Source organism: Mytilus trossulus, chromosome 3 (genome assembly GCF_036588685.1).
Source record: "Mytilus trossulus isolate FHL-02 chromosome 3, PNRI_Mtr1.1.1.hap1, whole genome shotgun sequence".
NCBI classification, from domain to species: domain Eukaryota; kingdom Metazoa; phylum Mollusca; class Bivalvia; order Mytilida; family Mytilidae; genus Mytilus; species Mytilus trossulus.
This window is the reverse complement of record NC_086375.1, coordinates 76916656-76938675: the sequence shown is the minus strand read 5'-3', so window position 1 is coordinate 76938675 and position 22020 is coordinate 76916656. Positions and strand designations below refer to the sequence as shown.

Below are 22020 nucleotides of genomic sequence, written 5' to 3'. Positions count from 1 at the left end.
AATCCCACAGGACACGGGGTTGTCAACTCTAAACCAAAGTTTTTGACCTTGACCTTTGACCTAGGAAGTTGAACATACATCATGACACGCCCTCTGGTGGTTGTTAAAATGGATGTCAAGTATAAACTTTGAAATCATTACGGTTATCTAGATTTGGAGCGGACACAATCCCACAGGACACGGGGTTGTCAACTCTAAACCAAAGTTTTTGACCTTGACCTTTGACCTAGGAAGTTGTACATACATCATGACACGCCCTCTGGTGGTTGTTGAAATGGATGTCAAGTATAAACTTTGAAATCATAACGGTTATCTAGATATGGAGCGGACACGATCTTCACCACAGGACAGGGGGTTGTCAACTAAAACCAAAGTTTTTGACCTTGACCTTTGACCTAGAAAGTTGTACATACAACATGACACACCCTCTGGTGTTGGTTGATAATCATGTTAAGTATTAAGTATGAAATCATAATGGTTCTCTAGATATGGAGCGGACACGAAAGTGTTACGGACGGACGGACAGACGGACGGACAGACGGACGGACAGACGGACGGACAGACGGACGGACGGACGGACGGACAGACTGATCACTATAGGGCGACCCGACTTTTAGTCGGGGCCCTAATAATACAATTTGTTTAAAAAGTAGTTTATAAAATTTGTTCCCCATACATACATGAATATATAGCTAACCTACAAAACAGTTTGCAATAATCCATGAATTTATATTGGGAAACATTCTAACAGAAAAATGAGTGAAGGTGGTGTTACCTTTTTAGGAAGCAAATTTCAAAATAATATTGGCAAGTTGTAAAATTATAAAATTATTGGGCAATATTTTGTAGCTTATATAGGGAGTCACTGAAGCATGGATGGAGTGGCTTCCTCTTAGGCAGTCAGTGGGCCCCCAATTGTGAAAATTTCTAGATCCGTCAGTGATGTTATTATTCAACTGATGAAAATATGGATGCTTAGAAAATTCTTTACCTTCCATATATTTGTCTGGAATTTCTTCAGTAAATGTTTCATAAAGTCACATCTTTTGTTGTTACTAAATAAATATGTTGTTTAACATCTTTTAAAACATTCTCTGATGAATGTATACTGGAATTTTCTAGACAGAGTGGAGTTGAAGTCTAACATACTATAGTCATTTGTCTTTTATTCAAGACTATATTGATCTCTAAGTATACTCAGGATTTTGCACCTTTGAATTTTTGTATCAATAACATATCCTTAATATTTTCTTTACTTGTCTTCTCCCTCTAATATAATAATGAATATAAAAATAACAATTGTGTCATATGCCTATCAGACAACTGTATCTAAGATACAAAAGGGAAGAGGCGTTATTAAATAAAATGTGTGACTTTTTCATGTTTTATTATTCACTAAAACAAATAAGCACTTGTAAACAACAAAATGAGATTCTACTGATATATCATAACAATACAATAAAATGTAGCAAAACAAAGCTTAAAAACAATAAAACACAGCAACAGTAATTATGCCTGGTAAAATATTATGCAAATATCAAATTAATGTATTCTACCTTGGTGCGTGGTCAAACAGTATTAAACACAGAAGCTCACTCTTTCTTAAATATTTAAGTCAGCTATTTGAAGCAATAATATGCGTCTGTAGGCCATGATCACAATGTGCAGCTTGAACAGTCATTTTCCTTGTTCAGTAAACCGAGAGGAATCAGGGTCATATTACATAACTGTAATTTGGCATTTATATAAAAATAATCACATAATAAACAACATGTGTACAAAATTTGAAGTTGATGTAACAACAAATTCATGGTAAACTACCTTAACAAAAACCTTTAACCTGAGATTCAACTTGTTTTCAAACAATCACATTTACAGTTTCATGCAGTGAACTTTGAAATTTGGATCAAAACCTTAATTTGACATATACTTGAAATAATCATGTGACCTAAGTTGATGTGAATACAACTTCCTTGTAAACTACCTTAGTCATTAACTTTAAACTTTAACCTGAAGAGGGAAGCACCAAAGCACCAACATGAAAACATAATGCCCTCTTCTAGCATAGGGGGGACACACTAATTGGCATTGAAACACTTGACCATAACAAATTAGGAATGTATCAGGAGAAACCTGTAAATCTTATGACAATCAAATCAAAAATTGAAAACCTTTTATATCAAAGTTGTTGTGTTGGTGTTAATATTTGTAAAATTTTATATCTTGCTTGCCAAATAAAAAGCATTATCCATAAAAAATCCTTTTGTTTGGTTTAAAGTCATACCTTTAACAGTTCAGTTTTCGTAAAATGTTAATAATGAATGTCAAAATGCTGAAAAGTACAACTGATATTATTGTTTCCTTAAATATTTCCCAAGATTTTTAATTTTAAAAAATTTCAGGAAAGATAACAAACTACACTGCACACACTCCCTTAAGGGAAATAATCCAGACTTTTGTTCAATCTAGTGGAAAGAAAAGCAATATTGCAACTGACATATTAATACAAACAATAGTGTATCATATACAGTGATTGTCTTTACATGTGAATTTGAACATATGAATACAACAATTGGTGAATGGTATCTTCTGAAAACTTCAGCATGGTATTTTAAGACATATACAACAGCTTTATTGCACATTTATAATATGTTAATACAATAAAAAGGCACGTACAATTATTTTATGTATTTATATTTTGCATGCATCATCAAAAACGTTTACTACTTTATATTGAAATCTTCTAAAATAGACATTAACTATCACAAAGCAATGATAGTACAGTAACCTTGATAATTGAATTTATTTTAAATACTTTATATACAATTAATGAATGTTAAATAAAATGTTTTAATTTTCACTGGTAAAAGTTTAAATTATTGCAACAAAAAATATTCTATCTGATTTTGACAGAAGAGGTAGGTATATCACAAAGCCACTTGTTTGGCCTCTTGAATATGAAAAATCAAGAAGTAATACAAAACTATCATATAACAACCATTAGAGGTATCAAATACATTAGTCTTTCCGGTATCAATATTTATATTCTTATATTTGTCTAACACATTTGTTTTCAGGGCTTCAAACTTTTCGAAATTCATGGAAACATAAAAAAAAATAGCATTATTTTCAGATCTTTTTTTCAGATTGAATCACATTTTTTTGTTTATTTGCAAATTGGGGGTAGTGATAAATTGCCCCATGTAATTTATTCATTTGGTGTTTAGGATTGAAAATAGTAGATGCATTTATAAATGCTAAGGATTTTCAGGGTGTAGGTTATCAGTGAAGAGGTGTGTGTATTATTGATGGATACAAGGGGTAGGGCAAGGTAGTTTAAGGGTTAACCATTTCTGTATAACACTCCTCTATTATAAAATATTTTAATTTGAAAATGAAAGAAACACAGGAAAATGTTTCAGGAAAATGTTAAAAAAAACCAATTATTTTTCTTTTTGGGAATAATGATGATAAAAAATGCATGATTATGTGATAAAATAGTGTAAAAACTTATTAAAATAAAAATATAAATTAACAATAACAATGTAAATGTAAATCATATTGATACTAAAAGCTTTAGAATCATGTTTGTAATGTTCACATGTATCTATGTAATGTATTTACACAATGCATAGTCATGAAAGAAATGAGATTCTTATTTCTCTTTACTAAAGTTTACTGACATATTTATATGGAATAAACAAATAATCATTTCCGTTTAAAAAAGCTACACAAAGAAGCAAAGAAGCATGATACTACTGTTATAAATTATGTTTTTCTTTTGATATTTTACTTTGTATTGATTCACCAATACCAACAGCTAAAATGTATATAAGGGATTACAATTTCAGCAACTTTAGCCAATTCTGAGCAAAATTATAAAATATATTTTTCTGTACTATCAACTCTTCCTATCATTCACAATTGATGCCTTAAAACTAAACATAACAGTCCCATGAATATTTTTTTTTTAACCTTTATAAATAAAATTGTTTCTTTATTGTTCTAGACTTAAAAAGCTCTCAGTTGAACATAAACGTGTTAAATGCTTTCCTCGACTATTGAAAAACTGAAATTTATGTCACCAAAATTGAAATATGAATGCACAACTTGATGTCTAGTTGGAAAGAATATTAAGAGGAGGAAAATGAGATACAGATTGAAGTTATGTGTGACCTCTTAATAACTTTGAGTTCCATTGTAAAGCTATGGAGCATCAGAAAGGAATGTGATAAAATATCAAAATATTACATTCAACTATAAAAGAGTTTTATAGGTGAATTTGATGATTTCTTGAATTGGTATAGGAGGTGTTGCATATTCAAGGAGTGTGTTCATCTGAAAATGAACTCCACTGAAAAATTACGCTATTCAAATAAAAAATTACGAGACTTGCATAAGGTAGCATATTTTTTCAACAAGAGTCAGCATATCTTTGATTAGTGTTTGTTAAGTGTAGTTGTTTTGAGATCAGAAAAAAATATATGATGCAATAATTTACTGAACATAGAACATAATACTGTACATGTTAAAAAAGGATGCTTTTTAATTTTTTTATTGAAATTACTAAAGGTTCATGAGGAATAAATTAAGTGTACAAAAGATCTTTTTTCTTTTTGCCAAAACAAAGTCCATTTATCAGTCATTGTCAGTCAAAAATGGAGAAAAAATCCTGATTCTCCTCTGGATACGGTCTTAATCAAGCTGTTGTCTTATTTTCATAAAATACAATGATATGTTGACAACATTATTGATGACTGAAAAACTTAAACCTCAAACTGTATCTTAAATAAACTGTAAAAAAAAAAGGTTATACAAGAACAAAAATAAAAAGATGTGGTATAATTGCCAATGAAACAATAATTTGTCATTTTCATTCCATATATGGAGGTATATTCTATAACTATAGGCTTCCAAGTATAATAGTACTAGTGTGCATGAAAAAATTAAAAGTTTAATCTCTTCTGTAAATAAAACTGTGCAAAACTTCCATAACAGAGGCACTTACACTATAATCTCATAAAGAAATAAAAAAAATGTTTAAAAAAAAACAGATGCTGCAGATACAATTTCATTTACCGGTAGATGTTATCTACATGTAATATGTTTGAAATATTAAATATGGTTGAATAATAATAGTTTTTTTTACATACACAATAAAATGGCACTGTTATAATATTGAATACTCAGTTAAAAGTTCCTCTTTACCAGAAATTTACCAATTCTTGAATGTTTGACTTTATCAAACTCTACATTGATTCATAATTCTACAGTTGAAACATTTCACATCTAATTTTCCTGTGGATCCTGCTCCTGATTTTCACAATTCTACAGTGGTATCCATCTCTATCTCAGAGGTTTGCTGGGGTTTTCTTTTCTCTAGGAATGCTATAATTAGTAACATAAAACATCCAAACAGGGCTACAGAGCCATTCACCCTAAACACATTCATCCAGGAACCAGTTGAATCTTTGATCAAACCTAAAATATATGAAACAAATATATTTATGTCACTTTCGGGACGAGGTATGCCATTACAAATGTTATTTCAATAAAATGTATGTACTGTTAGTAGATTTTAATCATTACATATGACCATCTTAAAAATATTTGAATCAAATTTCCTTTACATTTCTGCTGAAATAAATATTTCAACATGGGATGACTAACTACAACATCCAATCACAATCCCATATCATTTTCAAAGCAGTTTTTTCCTAAAGTGCAATCAGGTTATCATAACCTTTGAGTTCAACTTTCAATTAAAATATAGTTAAAGCTCTACCAATTGCCAATAATATGAAATCTGGATGCAGAAATGTCAGTCCATCATGCCTAAGGGCTGACCACACCAAAGTGATTTAGAGAAAAGTCATCACATGTTATAGCAGAGAGGAGGACAGGGGTCCCTGATTCCCACTTCCCTACCCTCTTAATTCCTCTCCCCCTCTACTCCCACTTCCCTCCAACTTACTTCCAAATGAAATTGGTGTCTTCCCACAGCCTTATTCCCATGTTCTCTTACCTCTGTCCAATGCCTCATAGCATGCTCACAAGGTTTATTCAAAATTTTACGAAGCCATAACTTGTAGTTTCAATGAAAAATGTGACAAATATGATGTAAACATGCTATTTCAATGGAATATGTACTATTTGCATTTTCTAATTTTGCATACCCTAACAGTTATTATACAATTATAGCCTTTGTTTGAGGTTGATATAAGAATTGTTGACCTGAAAGAAGTATATTGACTGAAGATGAAGTCTGAGGTCAAAATACTTCATTGGGTCTACATATCCTGTATTGACCTTTGAGATTTATATATTCAATCATTTGATTTTGTTTGAATTTTATAGATGTCATATTGTCTCCTAGACAATAACAATATATAAGTTATTTCATTAATTTTTATGGTTTGTTTTTTTGTACGTCTTATGTATTTGAGAATTTTTTTCTTCAAATACCAGTCATGCCGGTAATCGATCATAAAATATATATATATATTTTTTTTTTTAATTTTAACAATATCATGAAATTCATTACATGACATCACAAAGAATATCAGTTTTTAGATATTCAAAAATAACTGTGCAATATACATTTTGCTGTCCACCGTTTTCTTTCTACCTATGAAAATAAAGTTTAACATACTTATATGACTATTCCTGAACGAATCAAATTAGTTAAAATATATGAATTAATAATATATAAGTATAATTGTTTACCATAAAAGAAAGTGAGAAGATGAAGGAAATATTGCTGTTTTTTGAATGAATAATCTTCATAGTTACCTGATTCCACTGGGTTAACCAGCAATGATAATGATGCAGAAAAAGCAATAAATCCAAAAGCATGTGAAAATTTCTCTAATCCTAAACTGTTGATAATGGTATTAAACAAAACACCATTGTATCCTCCAGCAAAGAATCCATAAATTCCAACAAATATGGAAAGATGTAGAAATGTGTTCATATCTGGAGTGAACAATATTCCCAACCCCATTAGGAAAGTGGCTCCAAAGTATATAGTTTTACAATTATTTGGACACATGTGTGTACACCATCCAAAGAACAGTCGTCCAAATAACTCAGATATGCTTATAATTGCAATGATCGTAGCCCCTTGTGTGTCTGTTCCACCAATTTCTTCACAAAACGGAGGTAAAATATTAAATATACCCAAATATCCAAGTGATTCACAAAAAACAAAAACAAGGTACAGAAGAAAAACTGGGTTTTTGAAAAGGCTCCAATCGAATATACATAATTGTTTAAAAGACCAACAACAACCCTCCTTGTCTAAAGTCTGAGATTCAATAAGAATTCCTCTATTGCTATTATCTAGCCTTTCAAAAGTCTGAGGTATACTCTGCATTGATATACTAGCTACTACACCCAGACTAGCACATAAAGATGGATCGTAGGATTTCAGACTAATAACTGATGCTGTAAGACGTTTCTTGTCATCTTTTTTTAACCATATCATCTTTTTCAGAAGTGATTCTTTCTCAGCTTTTAAACTGTTCTGGCTAGTACATTCATCACTTTGATTTTTAATTTGATTCTCTTCATCTATTTTATATTTGTCATTGGTAAGAATGGCCTTTAAACTAGTGTTCCCTGCAGATAAATGTCTACGTTTTCCTTGACTACGAGACTTTGTGACAGGCTTTTGATTTTCAAAAGAAAATTTCTCATTATCTTTATATTCACAATTATTCATCTTGTCTTGGTCATTTTCGTGACTTTTTGATTTTCTTTCCTCTTCTACTTCATCTGTCTGCGACTCATTTACTGATCTACTTTTTGACGCTGATTCTCTAGAAGTAGAGTCAAGAGAGACAACTCCTAAGCTTTGTTTCCGACTAGTATCACCGAGTGAGGCTACTCCAATACTTTGTTGATCATCAGAATAAATGGACTTCCCCATGGCATCAATATTTGAACATACAGATGGGTCGAAAGATTTCAAACTGATCACTGATGCATTAATCTGATTGTCATACTTCAAGTTTTCAATTCCCTCATCATTTTCAGAGTATAATGATTTACCCAATATTTCCGGATTAGAACAAAGAGATGGATCAAATGACTTGAGACTGATTACAGAAGCTGTCATTTGTTTGTCATGCTTGGAAGTGATATCTATACTTAGCTGATCTTCTGAACACAGAGACGTTGTCATATTTTCTGGATTTGTATACAAAGAAGGATTAAAAGATTTCAGACTAACAATAGAAGCATTAGCCATTTTGTTTCCTCGTTTGGACTTCTTCTGTGCATGTCTTAACAGATATTCTCCCTCTGAAACATAACTGTTCTGACTTCTGCCATCATCTACGGACATATAACTTTTATCATCACAATGAATGAGGTCACTAGCATCTAAAAGTATCATACTTTGTTGATCTACAGACGGTGTCATTTTCTCTCTAACTTTTTTTCCTTTACTTTTTTTAATGGGATAATTCTTATGTGATCTGAGCAAACAAGCAAATACACATATGTTGTACAGGATACCAGCAAAGATCATCATACAACCTTTCAGTGACATTACGTCAATCAGATATCTCATAACATATGGAAGTACTACTGCACCTAATCCTCCTCCTGCAGTAACGATGCCATTAGCTAGTGCTCGTTTCTTGTGAAAATAATGTACAAAGCTCACCACACAGGGACTGAATGATAAACCATAACCAATTCCTGTAAATAATACAAAAAAACTGTTTTAAAATTTAACATATGCATTTATTTACATGTAATACAATGTCAGAAAACTGGACTTAAAACATAAAATTGAGAATGGAAATGAGGAATGTGTCAAAGAGACAACAACCTGACCATAGATCGGACAAATCCAATGTTAAAAAACATCTGCATACATAAACACAATGGAGAAATTCCCATAGTTTAATTCAATGCAATTTGTTTTAAATAAATTAAAAAAGTAAAGCATATGTTGTTTTTCAATCTAAAGGTGTTCTATTTTTTTTTTTTTTTTTTTTTTTTTTTTTTATATGACGATTTACAAAAATGTCCAAATAATAAGACAAATTGGTTGTATTTTATCAAAAATGAGTTGCTCAGCATAGGTTTAGGTGATATTTGGTATAATCAGGGTTTATGCTTAGATAGTAAGCTCTCCACTAGTTTTTATTTGATAATTAACAATGCCTGTTTGATTGTCTGAAGCAAGATTTTGACAGCCAAATGAATAATTTAGTTAAATGTACAAGTTATAGATATATGGTTCAAAATTTTTGTTTACAAAATTATTTATGTAAACCAATACCAGTTATTTATAAGACATGTATTACCAAAATAAGACTTAGTAGTCATGATTTAGCTATAGAATGTGGTCGCTATTCTGCAATTCCAAGAAGTAATAGAATAATGTAGTTTTTGTAAAAACGACATTGAAGATGAGATGCATTTTATTTTAAAATGCCCTACTTATCAAGGTCTTAGATCTTATTTTATAAAACCATATTATTGGAGAAAACCTTCTATGTATAAATATATACAATTAATGAGTTCTAATAATCTTAAAGAATTATGTAATTTGGGTAAATTTATATTTCGTGCACAAAAATTAAGATCTAACATGATGTAATATGTTTAACACATTACCTTCTGCTATCTATGTATACTTGTGTAGTTTATATGTTGTATGCCTATAGTTGTTATGACTTTGGTAAATAAAGATATATCAATTTCCCCTGATTTCTTTTTTTATTATTATGTAATATATCTTAAAATGTTTTACAAACCTGTGAGACAACCATATGTCAGATAATAGTAATCCAAAGATGGAGCAAAAGCTGTCAATAAAAATCCTGTCCCTCCAAATAATCCCCCAACAAAACAGACTGCTCGGTGAGAAAACTTCATACTCAGTGCAATTCCAACAGGTCCTACAAGGGTAATAAAAGTTTTCTTTAAACAAATTTGATAATTTTGAAAAATTGTTAAAAATATCCCTTCACTGTTATGACCATTGAAATTTTGTTTTAAATTTACTATAAATTCTGATCATTTTCATTTTTTCAAAATTACAAACAATTCTAAAACTGGTGTGAAAGTCCAATCTAATTAAAATTAAATCTCTCACTCGCTCATTTTTTAATGCTTGGTCGCTGCCATGCATGCAGCGACCAAGCATTAAAAAATGAGCGAGTGAGAGATTTAATTATTGGTGAAAGTCCACACTTTAAGAAACAAGTTTCTGATGAACATGATTCTGTATGTATGTGCCTGTTCCAAGTCAGAAGCATGTAATTCAGTGGCTGTCGTTTGTTTATGTGTTACATATTTGTTTTTACGTTTTTCTATTTAACATAAATAAGGCCATTAGTTTTTTTACAGTCATTTCAGGGCCTTTTTATAGTTGACTATGCAGTATGAGCTTTTCTTATTGTTGAAGGCCGTATGGTGACCTGTAGTTGTTTTAAATATCTATGTCATTTGGTCTTTTGCAGAGAGTTGTCTCATTTGCAATCTTACCACATCTTTTTTATATAAATGTATGATGATAGAAATTTAAGTCACCATGATCACAGTGACCTTATCATAAAAAATATATAGAGATGATGATGGTTGTGTTTTGTTCTTAGTCGAAAAATCAATTATTTACAAAAGTGAAAATATGCTGCTATTTAGAGACACTAAGACAATAACTTACCTAGCCCCAGATAAAAGAAACCAGTTAATGATTGTATAGACTGGAGTTCTTTGTTACTGACATTGTACTTTCTTGACAGTTCAACATATAACACACCAAATGATTTCAGAGATCCAATCACCAGGAAAAGAATCATTGAAGCAGCTGAAATAAATGGCAAACCGAATACTAAGCATTTCAGTATAATTTTCTAATGCTAGTATTTAAATATTAAGATTGGTTGAAAAACTTATAAGCAATGAATGTGTATAGTCATGATAATAATTTGTAATACAAAGTATACATTTTGTTGTACATGTTATAGCTGCGGGTCTATAGCTTTTAAGTCCTGATAGTTTTCAACAATATACAGACCACATTCCTTTCATCCTTAAAACAGCCTAGTCATGAGTTCTGTAATTACTTTATAATTTTCAAAAAAGTTCTATGTATCAATATCTTTTGATGTTGGTGCTTTCAAATTTTGTAGCAATTAGTTGAATAGATTTTGATATGGAAATAAATCTATAGCCTAATGTTAATTACCTGAGGGTCATTAACTTGTCAAAAACATAAAAAAAGGAAGATTTATAGTATATCTATGCGAATATATTTTAACACTTTCAAAATTTAAATGAGGAAATTGATTTGAAATACTTTCGTCAATGTGAAAACCCTTTCCTAAATTACGAAAGTGACAAACGCTAGCCAAATTACTGACTATAGGAATATTTGACTTTGTTAACTTACTTACCAAACACAACAATCCATGCATATCCTTTATCTACAGGTAAATTTGACTTTGTTAACTGACTTACCAAACACAACAATCCATGCATATCCTTTATCTACAGGTAAATTTGACTCTGTTAACTGACTTACCAAACACAACAACCCATGCATATCCTTTATCTACAGGTAAATTTGACTCTGTTAACTGACTTACCAAACACAACAACCCATGCATATCCTTTATCTACAGGTAAATTTGACTTTGTTAACTGACTTACCAAACACAACAACCCATGCATATCCTTTATCTACAGGTAAATTTGACTCTGTTAACTGACTTACCAAACACAAAAGCCCATGCATATCCTTTATCTACAGGTAAATTTGACTCTGTTAACTGACTTACCAAACACAACAACCCATGCATATCCTTTATCTACAGGTAAATTTGACTCTGTTAACTGACTTACCAAACACAACAACCCATGCATATCCTTTATCTAGAGGTAAATTTGACTCTGTTAACTGACTAACCAAACACAACAATCCATGCATATCCTTTATCTACAGGTAAATTTGACTCTGTTAACTGACTTACCAAACACAACAACTCATGCATATCCTTTATCTACAGGTAAATTTGACTCTGTTAACTGACTTACCAAACACAACAACCCATGCATATCCTTTATCTATAGGTAAATTTGACTCTGTTAACTGACTTACCAAACACAACAACCCATGTGTATCCTTTATCTACAGGTAAATTTGACTCTGTTAACTGACTTACCAAACACAACAACCCATGCATATCCTTTATCTACAGTTAAATTTGACTCTGTTAACTGACTAACCAAACACAACAATCCATGCATATCCTTTATCTACAGGTAAATTTGACTCTGTTAACTGACTTACCAAACACAACAATCCATGCATATCCTTTATCTACAGGTAAATTTGACTCTGTTAACTGACTTACCAAACACAACAACTCATGCATATCCTTCATCTACAGGTAAATTTGACTCTGTTAACTGACTTACCAAACACAACAACCCATGCATATCCTTTATCTACAGGTAAATTTGACTCTGTTAACTGACTTACCAAACACAACAATCCATGCATATCCTTTATCTACAGGTTAATTTGACTCTGTTAACTGACTTACCAAACACAACAACCCATGCATATCCTTTATCTATAGGTAAATTTGACTCTGTTAACTGACTTACCAAACACAACAATCCATGCGTATCCTTTATCTACAGGTAAATTTGACTCTGTTTACTGACTTACCAAACACAACAACCCATGCATATCCTTTATCTACAGGTAAATTTGACTCTGTTAACTGACTTACCAAACACAACAACCCATGCATATCCTTTATCTACAGGTAAATTTGACTCTGTTAACTGACTTACCAAACACAACAACCCATGCATATCCTTTATCTACAGGTACATTTGACTCTGTTAACTGACTTACCAAACACAACAACTCATGCATATCCTTTATCTATAGGTAAATTTGACTCTGCTAACTGACTTACCAAACACAACAACCCATGCGTATCCTTTATCTACAGGTAAATTTGACTCTGTTAACTGACTTACCAAACACAACAACCCATGCATATCCTTTATCTACAGGTAAATTTGACTCTGTTAACAGACTTACCAAACACAACAACCCATGCATATCCTTTATCTATAGGTAAATTTGACTCTGTTAACTGACTTACCAAACACAACAACCCATGCGTATCCTTTATCTATAGGTAAATTTGACTCTGTTAACTGACTAACCAAACACAACAACCCATGCATATCCTTTATCTACAAGTAAATTTGACTTTGTTAACTTACTTACCAAACACAACAACCCATGCATATCCTTTATCTACAGGTAAATTTGACTCTGTTTACTGACTTACCAAACACAACAATCCATGCATATCCTTTATCTACAGGTAAATTTGACTCTGTTAACTGACTTACCAAACACAACAACCCATGCATATCCTTTATCTACAGGTAAATTTGACTCTGTTAACTGACTTACCAAACACAACAACCCATGCATATCCTTTATCTACAGGTAAATTTGATTCTGCTAACTGACTTACCAAACACAACAACCCATGCATATCCTTTATCTACAGGTAAATTTGACTCTGTTAACTGACTTACCAAACACAACAACCCATGCATATCCTTTATCTACAGGTAAATTTGACTCTGTTAACTGACTTACCAAACACAACAACCCATGCATATCCTTTATCTACAGGTAAATTTGATTCTGCTAACTGACTTACCAAACACAACAACCCATGCATATCCTTTATCTACAGGTAAATTTGATTCTGCTAACTGACTTACCAAACACAACAACTCATGCATATCCTTTATCTACAGGTAAATTTGATTCTGCTAACTGACTTACCAAACACAACAACCCATGCATATCCTTTATCTATAGGTAAATTTGACTCTGTTAGCTGACTCTCCTCTTCTTCATCATTCTCTCCTGTTTCCACTTTCTCCTTCATACTGCTGGTTTTTTCTATTATGTTATCTAATGAATTAAAATTTACAAAATAAATGTCTTTTTAGATTCAAGCTTAAAACGTAAATCGTTGTAATTGTTTAATTATTCTAGCCATTAACCTAAGTCACTGAAATGTCATGAATGGGGAATGTATACAGAGGTCTGCAGAAAAACCTTATTCATAAGTTGGAGACTTTTAACCATAGGACCTTTCCTTGGATGAATTCTTACATTATAAATAAGATGTTTTAGATCAACAAGTTAGAATGGATTCTCATTTATGGAATGCTTCCCCATGCATCATATATTTACTTATACATGTTATATGGTTTTACACTAGTCATTTTTTGGGCCCCTTAATAGCTTGCTATTTTCAGTGTGAGCCAAGGCTGTGTGTTAAAGACCGTACTTTGACCTATAATTGTTTACTTTTACAAATCAAAACTCAAACGGAGAGTTGTCTCAGTGGCACTCATACTACATCTTCTTATATCTACATTTGTATACATTGTATATATGACAGCCTTGTACTATTCTTAAATAAACTGTTAATACCCAAAAGTGTTAATACTTATATTGGGAAACTTTAAAATTAATGTCAGAGTAAAAATATTTATACCAGTAATAGCAGGTGTACGAATACACTGAGATTTAAGTTGTTCTGTCAGGTTTTTTTCCAAACTTATGAAATCTGTAGGATATATATACATGTACTGCAATCAAAACTTTGGGTGATGGGTAGATATTTGCAGATTGACAGGATTATCAACAATATATTCCCAGCACACATTATAACTAGTACCACTCCTTGCTGTTAGTACTCACAGTATTAAATGCCTTTATAAGCTCCAGTATAAACAGTACAATTACGTCTTATTCCATTTTCAAAGTCTCCTTTTCAAATTCACCATCTTAATGAAAAACATGTAGACCTTTTGATTTATATTGATATTGTATTCTGATTATATAACAGGCTAGGGTTGATGACCTAAAAAATAAAAAGGAATTACTACCTTATCTTAAATTACAAATGGTTAACTCATCATTAAAACAGATAATTACCAATAAATACTGATAAAAGTTATTCATAAATTGATAAACTTTTCTTCCAATATCTGATCATATCTTCTATATATACAAAGTACTTTACAACTGTATGACATTGGGGAAACATACAGACATCAGGGTTTTCATTTTTCAAAGACCAGTCTGTACCAATAATTTCTTATGCATGTACCTATACCAAACCTATTGCAACTAAAATTTTCAATTACAAACGCGTTTTGCAGGATCTCGATATTGACGACTTCAAGTCTAAACCTCCTGATTGCACTTGTGCTAGTTCCCAATTCACATATAATCCTGCTGGCCACGTTATTAACCTTAACATTGTTAATAACACTTCTCTACGAAACGTGTTATAGAAAGGTCCAAAATATCGTGAGCCTAAATCCATCAATTGGAAATACAACTTTAAAATTTTGATGGATTCAGTCGAGGATTATGCCAGGCAATGGGCTAAGCGCGAGAAGGAAGACGTAGACACTCTATCCGAATGGATTAAGGCAGTGAGGTCGTTAATACAAATCAGAATTAAGAAACTGAATGGGTCCATCAATGCCCATGCTATGTCAATCTTCAAAGACCCAAATGTTGCTAAAAACCTATCCAACCTCCATGATAAATATGTTGTTGTCCCCGCAGACAAAGCCCCAAATATAAGTATTCCACATTCCAAACTAAAAGACAAATTAAAAGAGTTGGTATTACTTTGCTTCATAAAAAAGAATGGCCAACGTAGATACAAGTATCTTGTCTTAGGGAGGGATAAATCCTACTTTGTAAAGAATCACTCTGATTCAAACAAAAAATTCTCTGAAACCGATATTATCAAGATGCTTGATTTCTTGATTAACAACATATTTGTTACTTTCGGAGGGCATGTTTTTCAACAGACTGTCGGCATCCCAATGGGAACAAACTGTGCCCCTCTACTTGCTGACTTGTTTCTTTATTATTATGAGGGTGACTTCATGCAGGAACTTCTTAGGAAGAAAGATAAGAAGTTAGCAATATCCTTTAACTCTACTTTCCGCTATATAGATGCATTCTTTCACTAAACAATTCAAAATTTGGTGAATATGTGGATCGCATCTATCCCATCGAATTGGAGATAAAGGATACTACAGATACAGTTAAGCCGGCTTCATATCTTGACTTACATCTAGAAATTGACAATGAGGGTCGATTGAAGACAAAAGAGATGATTTCAGCTTTCCAATTGTGAACTTTCCATTTCTAAGTAGCAACATTCCAGCAGCACCTGCATACGGGGTATATATCTCCCAATTGATACGGTATTCCCGTGCTTGCATTTCCTATCATGATTTTCTTGATAGAGGGTTACTGCTCACAAGGAAGCTATTAAACCAAGAGTTCCTAATGGTGAAGTTGAAATCATCCCTTCATAAATTTTACGGACGCCATTATGAGTTGGTTGACCGTTATGGAATAACCGTTTCACAAATGATATCGGATATATTCCTTACGTTGTAACTACAATCCCCTTCCCTTTCATGAATTTGACCTACCGAATTAGACTATTTACCAGATTTGTAATCACATATATAAGCAACACGACGGGTGCCGCATGTGGAGCAGGATCTGCTTACCCTTCCGGAGCACCTGAGATCACCCCTAGTTTTTGGTGGGGTTCGTGTTGTTTATTCTTTAGTTTTCTATGTTGTGTCACGTGTACTATTGTTTTTCTGTTTGTCTTTTTCATTTTTAGCCATGGCGTTGTCAGTTTGTTTTGGATTTATGAGTTTGACTGTCCCTTTGGTATCTTTCGTCCCTCTTTTACAGAACACTTACATTTTAATAAGGATGAAAACAGTTACTGCTCATGGTTAGTTATATTTAACATTTATATCCCTCATCCTGGTCACAACGTAAACTAGACTTTCTATGCTAAATGAGTATAACAGTGTTTTTCTTCATTGACATCAGAAATGATGGAGATCTGAAACAATAAATCATTCAATTTTAAATATTTATATTGATACATTGTATGTGCTGTAATAAACCTGTCATACCTGTATCACTCACCTGGCATTTAATCATAGAATTATAGAAAGTTGATTTAAAACTTATCTAAATTGGTGCCACGCCAAACAGAATAAGTAACTTGTATCACAGGAGACAGGAATTTATATATTTTCCTCCTTATAAATCCTTTTTGTGTCAGACCACCAATTACTCCCTTCAATTTAGAACGAATGTGAAAGTAGACCTACTATGACAAAAATAGTGCATTTGATGTCATTGTTTACTTAAGCTAACCTAAACCAACAAAGGAGTAGGTCCAGTAAGACCCCTTTTGGGCCCCAAAATATAGCAGTTTTACGAAATTGTAAAAATGTAAACTTTTAGTTAATTATTGGACAGTAGAATGCTTCTGCTACATAAATATGGGTTGTTTTTGACAATACAATGCACATATATCGAGTACTAGCACCATAAAGTCATGCTAAATCACTGAAATCTTCACATTTCTAGCATTTTAGTTAAATTTTAGACAGTTTTCGTGTAAAACAAGAGTGGCCGCATTCGTGTTCATCCTTAATTTTAAATTGTAAGTTGTATTTTATGATAATACATAACATATATTAAGGTTGAGGATGAACACGGATGCGGCCACTTTCATTTTTGACCAAAACCATCTGATAAGTGACGTTTTTCAGCATACATGTATTTGGTAGATTTTTCATATTTGAACTTAAATCGGATCATTTTTAATAACTGAATCAGTTCAAATCTTTCACATAGACTAATTGATATAAATGAAATAGACACTTAAGTTTTTAAAAAGTGGTCAAAATCTTTCGTCAGATGAACCTGAAATTTGAGGCCAAAATCGGTCTTACGGGACCTACTTCTTTGCAGAAATGAAACTTTTGGTGAAAGGGAGATACATTTACACCATTTTGAGCCAAAATTCACTTGTCTATGACTTTGTATAAACAATTCAGGATGAATGCGCTATATAGTACACTAATTTAAGATTTCCAGAAAACCAGAGTTATTTTGGTAGTGTTTTCAAGATCAGAAATTTCTTATAAGACTTTAAACGGTGATTGAAAATTGGCATGTAGAAAGGTGATACATGTACAATTCAGGATATACCTGGTTTCCTTGAAGTTAAACTTAAAAGTTAAAGTATTTAGAAAGCTGTGAAAATTGCAAAATTTGGTTGAACAGATAGGGACTTTTAATTGGTGGTGTGAAACCTTTTATCCCCATGTTCATTGTTGTTTAGAATTTATGTTCATTTTGTCAACTAAAACATAAATTTTGTAAAGGCAACTGGACAGTTTAAACATGTTTAATGACAAAACACAATAAAGGGCTGCGCTTTAGCGCATGATACACCAGTTGTTCTTTTAACTTGTCTTTTATGCTTTAAATGAATTTATATGATCAACTAGAAATAGTGTGAGCCCTGTCAAATACCCCCCCCCCCCTCAAATAATTAATAAAAATGCACAAAAAAATTGGCACTATTAAGGTCAATAGATATAAACAATTTATCAAAGTTGCATAAAATTTTGTGAAAGTGTTAGTTATTGTCCCAAAATTGGAAAATCCCCCCTTTTTTAAGCATAAAAATTCATAACACGGAAATGTAAAATCCGAAATTTATAAAAATTGAAAGGGACCTTACATCAATAGATATAAACAATTCACCAAAGTTTCATGGACATTGGTGAAATCCTTTTTGAGTTATTGTCCGAAGTGTTGAAAATCCCCCCTTTTTTATGAATAAAGCCCCATAAATCCAAAACTTAAAATCTGAAATTAAAAAAAAAGAAAAAAGGGAGCTTACGTCAATAGATATAAACAATTCACTTAAGTTTCATGGAAATTGGTGAAAGTGTTTTTGAGTTATTGTCCGAAGTGTGGACGACGGACGGACGGACAGATGGATGGACGGGCAACGGTATGCCATAATACGTCCCGTCTAAAAGACGACGGGCGTATAAAAAGTGATTTATTCGTGATATGAATAATGATATTGTTAAATCAGTCCAATCATTGTGTCTAAAATCTATGAGATTCTGTTAATTAGAGCAAAATGGAGTTTAAATACAAAAAAAATCCATTAGATGTTCAAAAGACAAAATTTTATTAGTCTTACATATAATCCATTATGGGCATGATGGGCCTTAAACTTTTTTTATTTTTCAGATTTTGCCATTATTATTATTAAAACATGAAACAAGCCTTAACCCAAAAATAGTTTACTATATAAGAATGCCATGATGTATTTAACAAAGATGTGAAAGCTAAGTGTTTCAATATCTTTTAGGGTAACTTAGGCTTGGGTTAATATCTATTTTGTCCAAAAGACTGTGAGTTAAAGGTTTGTTTGGGTCAAATATATATAATCATATATATATACATGATATATGACAATATATTGACATCACAAGTGACCTCTCTGCACAAAAAAGGGTCCAGATTATACCAAGTAATCAACCTCTTCATTTCAATAATCAATAAAAAGTCACCATATGATAATTTTGAAAAGTTTAATATTTTGCAATTTCAGGGCAAAATAATAGCTCTCAAAGAATGTATAAATGTACAATACCCCCACTTTTGCCAAAAATGAAAGAGAACCTTTGTTAGGGATAACATGTGTATTGTGTAACCTTGATGTGTTAATTAGAGCAGTAGGGTGGTAAGATGAACATAAATAGGGGGAGATTTGTTAACATAAAAAAAATATAGATTTGAGATTTTCTGTAAATTTCAAACATGCAAATTGAAAATTATAACTAATTTGATGAATACACTTGGTTTTATCTCATTGACAAATTAATATTCACTTGATTTAGGTGTCATTTCTATATATATCCCTTGCTTCATAACTGTTGAATTCATTTTTATATTTGTATCATGTAAGACATTGGTTTATTTTTTTGGACATGAAGAACAACAAAATCAGAGACTTGTCAGCTTTTCATGAAGCTTGCCTTTTCTGAATATTCACCTTTCACATAATATACATGACATGCACATATACTGCAGCTGTGCAATTTGAGCAGTCAAATTGCATTGACTGTATATTCATATGTGTTTATGACGTTGACAATGGGTTTCCGTAGAGTTTTATTTATGACGTCAATAAAACATACAGGTTCGCGGAAATTTAACGTTGTCCGCTCCAAATCAAAAATCGATGTTTTTTTTACCCTAAACAGTTCATTTAGAACAGTTATAAGAGTTGCAGTATATAAAGAATAACCATACATTGTCTTGAAATATCAATTTGTTATTTGTACTCAGCTCGAAACAGGTAGAAATGCTTGGCACAGCCTCGCTTTCTAACTGTTTTTAAGCCTTGTACAAATAACATTGATATTTCGAGACAATGTATGGTTATTCTATATACATTTATAATTCTAATAGCCGTTTCCTCACATGGTTAATAGTAAAGCTTATGATTGAACATATTTATTGATGGTTTACATTGGTTTAGGAAAGCTGATCTTTCGAGCCCCAAACCAATCTGGCCTAAATTTAATCCTTCACAAGCTGTTCTGCATGTCCCATTTAGATTCCAGCTCCATTATAACATGTATAAGATTTATAAATTAATAATATTTATATCACATCTGGAAATTTCTTTAAATATTTGTTTCAGAGTTAATGGTAGTATAGATGTTTTATGATATCAGTAAAGAGAAGTACTGTAAACATGTTAAATATATTGAAGGACCATGCAGGTTCATGTACATGTAATAATTATTTTAAATCAACATCAATGAACATGGGACAATGATTTGGGAAGGATCAACTTGGTGACAGATCACCATGAAAGCTGGTTTATGATATTATTTGCGAGTCAAACTAGGCATTAACATGTTCTTCCATGAGAGTATTTTTTTTAATCTAAAAATTATGGAATGAAGGTGAGGCAGACAGACCCTATCCAGCAAAAAAGTCACAAACAATTTATCTTAAAGCTCTGGGAACTTGAAAAAAATAATAAAAACTCCAATATTTCCTTCCCCTTTCCCTTTTTCCACTTTTGCGTTGCAAAATTATATTACTATTGCTTTACATTTTATGATGCACTTCACTCTGCAGACTCCAGGATTAAAAGGGTGTCAGTGGTCAAACATACGAAAATGTATCTCTAAAAGAGAAACTGTTATTGCATGTGTACTGAAGATTTATAAGCTACCTTTCATTTGGACACTTTGACTGTCATATATTCATATTTTTTTTATTTATTCACAAGTTTCTGCATTGATTATGGTTACCGGGTGATCTCGGCTTTTATCACTACTAATAAAAAAAGTCATCCGAAAGGATAGTTTACGACAGCATGATTTATCTGACTACCAACAGAAGAAATTAACTTTTAAGTGGTAGCCACCATGCCATGTATGACAGCATCTGGCAGGTCATTATCGGCCCATATTTTTTTTGATTAGACGGCCGGTGAACCTGAATAACAGGTTGCCTATGATTTGAAAAGAAGCAAATCAGAAAAAATTGTGTTTGAGTTTTTTCATATCGCTATTAGCCTACTCGGACGCTAAACCTTCTGAGGAATACAACAATCACTTTTCCATTGACATTGTGGAGTCAGACATTTTGTTTTATGACGTCAAAATTTTACGGGAACCTGTGTGATATCCAGTAATGACGGACAAATAGCGATAAGGTGTATAATAAAACTCGAATTCTCTACTGAAAAAAGTTAGTGTTTGCTTAAAGTCATAAGAAACCTCAAATCAAAAAAAAATTATGCATATCTTTTTTATAACCAAATGAATGGTTTTCATTATACAACTTATGTACATAACGTAACAGTACCCAAATTGCAACGAGTACCCAAATTGCACCTATTTAGCAAAAATAGCAGTGGAAATCTTGTAAGATTTCCTAGAGACTAAACAAGTTGTATTTTTATGATCCGATAGTATGCACGTCTTTCAACATAGGTAAATATATTTAGATATACACAAAACGTTTACAGTATTTATCAACAG

The 22020-nt window shown here is 32.0% G+C and overlaps 1 protein-coding gene across 3 annotated transcripts; it reads right to left on the bottom strand.

Annotated features, from left to right (window-relative positions):
* Window positions 1-1388: 1388 nt before the first annotated feature.
* On the bottom strand, window positions 1389-21305 carry LOC134712472 (uncharacterized). Of its 3 annotated transcripts, none has more exons than XM_063574045.1 (8): window positions 21207-21305; window positions 16829-16976; window positions 14780-14942; window positions 13850-13981; window positions 10685-10828; window positions 9774-9917; window positions 6793-8706; window positions 1389-5481 (listed from the first exon to the last, which is right to left on the bottom strand). In XM_063574045.1, the coding sequence occupies exons 4-8, from the start codon at window positions 13953-13955 to the stop codon at window positions 5321-5323; spliced, it is 2469 nt and encodes an 822-aa protein (XP_063430115.1). In that variant the 5' UTR covers window positions 13956-13981; window positions 14780-14942; window positions 16829-16976; window positions 21207-21305; the 3' UTR covers window positions 1389-5320. The 3 variants fall into 3 exon arrangements, with proteins under 3 accessions (XP_063430115.1, XP_063430117.1, XP_063430116.1); XM_063574047.1 differs by having other exon boundaries at window positions 14780-14865; XM_063574046.1 differs by lacking the exon at window positions 16829-16976 and having other exon boundaries at window positions 21207-21298.
* Between the last annotated feature and the right edge of the window lie 715 nt (window positions 21306-22020).